This window comes from Triticum urartu, chromosome 1, assembly GCF_003073215.2.
Source record: "Triticum urartu cultivar G1812 chromosome 1, Tu2.1, whole genome shotgun sequence".
NCBI lineage: Eukaryota > Viridiplantae > Streptophyta > Magnoliopsida > Poales > Poaceae > Triticum > Triticum urartu.
In genome coordinates, this window is record NC_053022.1 from 509,834,368 (window position 1) to 509,838,353 (window position 3,986).

The 3,986-nt window shown below is 47.5% G+C and overlaps 1 protein-coding gene across 1 annotated transcript; it reads left to right on the top strand.

Annotated features, from left to right (window-relative positions):
• The first annotated feature begins 1,624 nt into the window (after window positions 1–1,624).
• Window positions 1,625–3,043, top strand: LOC125537000 (peroxidase 1-like). The gene is made up of 3 exons (XM_048700286.1): window positions 1,625–1,912; window positions 1,980–2,165; window positions 2,262–3,043. Exons 1-3 carry the CDS (start codon window positions 1,706–1,708, stop codon window positions 2,847–2,849), a joined length of 981 nt encoding a protein of 326 aa, XP_048556243.1. The 5' UTR covers window positions 1,625–1,705; the 3' UTR covers window positions 2,850–3,043.
• The last annotated feature ends 943 nt before the right edge of the window (window positions 3,044–3,986 follow it).

Here is a 3,986-nt window from a genome sequence, read left to right on the forward strand (position 1 = left end):
CGAGTTATTCATGACTGGGTCTAGGAGTTGGGATGAGAACCTGATCAGACATCTTTTCTATAGTCATGATGCAGATGAAATTCTAAAATTGTGTATTCTGAGGTTGAGTGAGGGTGATGTTATTGCTTAGCACGATGAGAAGAGTGGTTTGTTCTCTGTGAAAAGTGTGTATAGGCTGGCACTCAATCTTCAGGAATCAAAGGTTGATCCAGGTAACTCTAGTGGTGCCACGAATGGGGAAAGGAGGCTTTGGAATATAATTTGGAAGGCTAATGTCCCCCAGAAGATTAGAATATTTGCGTGGAGGGCTGCCTCTAATAGTTTGGCGGTTCAAGTTAACAGGGTTAAACACCATCAAGCTATTCTAGGTATGTGCTCGATTTGTGGTATTGAGGATGAATGTATTTTTCATGCATTGGTGAGTTGCCCCAAGGCTCGGACGTTTCGTATGGCGTTGAAGGAAGTGTGGAATTTACCGGCTGGAGAGAATTTCAAATATTCTGGGCCCGACTGGCTTCTTATTTTATTGGATCAATTAAATCCGACGGTGTGTGGGCAAACATTATTCATGTTCTGGAGAGCTTGGCATTTGAGGGATGATTTGATCTTTGGAAAAGGGAAGGAATCCATCTTGGCATCTGTGAGCTTTGTAGAAAATTACTGGGCTTCTTTCTCGTCTTGTCATGCAAACATGCAGGTGGAGATGTGCAACAAAGGTAAACAAGTGATGGGGGAAGTTCAGCCAACCACCACTATGGAGAGGAATTCTATCTCTTGGAAGCCACCCAACTCTGAGTTCTTCAACATTAATGTCGATGCAAGTTTTGTGGAGGCCATTAAAGTTGCGAGTGTGGGGTTGATTATCAGAAACCATTGTGGACAAGTTATTGTTTCATCGTGGGATTATATCGGAGCTTGCTATAGCGCCGAGGAAGCGAAACTTAGGGCGGCACTTTCTGGCCTGTATATCGGTATCACTCTTGACATGCCCATCATTTTTGAAAATTGATTGCTCTTCTGTGGCTTTTGTTTTTGGAAAAGATCGCTTTGACAGGTCACCCCTTATCGACCTAAAGAAGGAGGCGGTCAATACCTAGAAGCTACTGGTGAAGTTTCAGATATCCAAAATCAATAGGAGGGCTAATACGGTGGCTCTTGAGATTGCTAAGCTCAGTTTCGATAATAGGTCTGATGAATTATGTTTAATTCTGTTTCGCCCCGTGTGGCTAAGTTTGTGATGAATGATTGTACGAACATTTTAAGTTAATTAATACATGGTGGGTTTTCAAAAAAAAATGGATCATGAGATTCCAACGTTTGCGAACTACCAGTAGGTGGCTTTCACTGGCCCTTTGTTGATTAAAACTTGGCAGCGAATTCCGCTCCGTGATGACTAATTAGTTAATGAGTTGATCTGCCTACGTGCTTCCGTCTGGGTCTGGCTGTCCGGCCGCCTCCATTATACATACGGCACGCCGCCGGTGTACCTGCCACGGCAAAGATTCCGGAGAGTGCAAACAAGGAACAACTCAATAAACCATGCAAATTTTACCTGCTGCTCCGGAGGACAGCCCACCACATGCAGGCGTGGGGACACTCCGGCGCTATATATTTCTCGGGCGCCAGTCCAGCAACAGCAGCAGCAGCACAAGCTTCCCCTGACTAATTAGCTACCTAGCCACCCTCATCCTCGGGGCGTGTGAAGATGGCGTCGAGGTCTTTGATGGTGGCGCTCCTGCTCGCGGCGGTGGCGGCGACGTGCGCGCGGGCGCAGCTGCACGAGAAGTTCTACAGCGAGTCGTGCCCCAGCGTGGAGGACGTCGTGAGGAGGGAGATGGTGAGGGCGCTGTCCCTGGCGCCCAGCCTCGCCGGGCCGCTCCTCAGGATGCACTTCCACGACTGCTTCGTCAGGGTAAGCTACATTTACATGCATGTGTACTCTACTCCCACTGCATCTGGCCTGATCACCGTGAATGTAGGGGTGCGACGGGTCTGTTCTGCTGGACTCGGCGAACAAGACAGCGGAGAAGGACGCACAGCCGAACCAGACGCTGCGAGGCTTCGGCTTCGTCGAGAGGGTGAAGGCCGCCGTGGAGAAGGCCTGCCCCGACACCGTCTCCTGCGCCGACGTGCTCGCCCTCATTGCCAGGGACGCGGTCTGGCTGGTGAGTACTAGCCGATTTCGCAAATGTCGTCACGCGGTACATGTGGAAGGCGCCGAGTTCTAAACTTCTACTGCTGCTCGATCATCGTTTTTCTAGAGCAAGGGGCCATTCTGGGAAGTTCCCCTCGGCCGGAGAGACGGCAGCGTGTCCATCTCCAACGAGACCGACGCCCTGCCACCTCCTACCGCCAACTTCACCGTGCTCACCCAGCTCTTCGCCGCCGTGAACCTCGACGCCAAGGACCTCGTCGTCCTCTCCGCCGGGCACACGATCGGGACGTCGCACTGCTTCTCCTTCTCCGACCGGCTCTACAACTTCACCGGCATGGAGAACCCCAGCGACATCGACCCCACGCTGGAGCCGCAGTACATGATGCGGCTAAAGAGCAAGTGTGCCAGCCTCAACGACAACACCACCCTCGTGGAGATGGACCCCGGTAGCTTCAAGACCTTCGACACCGACTACTTCAAGCTGGTGAGCAAGCGGAGGGGCCTCTTCCACTCCGACGGCGCCCTCCTTACCGACCCCTTCACCCGCGCCTACGTCCAGCGCCATGCCAGCGGAGCATTCAAGGACGAGTTCTTCGCCGACTTCGCCGCCTCCATGATCAAGATGGGCAACGCCAACCCGCTCACCGGAAGCCAGGGCGAGATCAGGAAGAAGTGCAACGTGGTTAACCATTAAGCCACCGAAGAAGTACAAGGCTGTTTTGATTTGTGATCATGTTTTTCCCCTGTAAATTGCCGTAAGATTGTCATGGCTCCTTTCTCTTTCAACTCTTTTTTTATTAATTTATTGTTTCACTACAACCATGTGAATTTCTTGTACACACGACGAACACTTTGAAATTGCCACATCCGACGTGTCGTGCGTTGTCATCTGGTGCGCTTACTAGTATTGTCTAAGTTGTATTGTTTTATTTTTGGTTGTTACATAAATAATGTTTTGTTGTGTTTTTTGTGTTATCTTAGGGCATCATAATGTTTCATATGTACTAGTAAAAAGAAGAGTTATAGTTAGACTATTTTAATTTAGTTACTTTACGGACCGGTTGCATAGCGGCTAACAGCGGTACCAATATTTTGGGCGTTGGTGTGCATTAGTCTCTTCTTGTTAGGAAGTGCATCTTTATGTTCCGCTGTGTATCAGTGAAAAGCAAGTGCACAAGCACGAAGAACAATGGATCCCAGGTAGAAATTCATTTTTCATACATATCCTATAATTTTTATCTACATGTACTCTTTGTTCGTACATGTGAAGATAATACAGTGTGGTAAAAGTCAAAGAAGAGTCATATAGTAGAAGCCAATGAGCAGCTTGGAGCATTACTGCAGTATAAAAGGCACTTTCCATGGTGCTCCCTAGACCAACCATATATATCACTTTTCCTCTTTTTTGCTGGAAAAGTTTCCGATCTATTCATCAACTGATAAGGTAGTATAAAGAACACCAGAAGTAAAAATTACATCCAGATCTGTAGACCACTTAACGATGACTACATGCACTGTAGCGAGCCAAAGACGCGTCGGCGTCATCGCCCCTCACTCACCGGAGGCGGGCAAATCTTGTTGTACTAGACAATCGGGAAATTGTCGTGTTAATCCCTATTGGACCAGCACACCAGTACTAGACAGTCGGGAAGTATTAGTGTTATTAAATAATTATTCAAGAATATTAGTGTTACTAAATAATTATTTCAGTTTTTTTGAATTTTTGTCAAAACTGGTCAAATTGTGGACTAACAATGGTCAAACTACTTATTCAAGAAATATTAGTGTTACTAAATAATTATTTCGGTTTTTCTGAATTTTGGTCAAATCT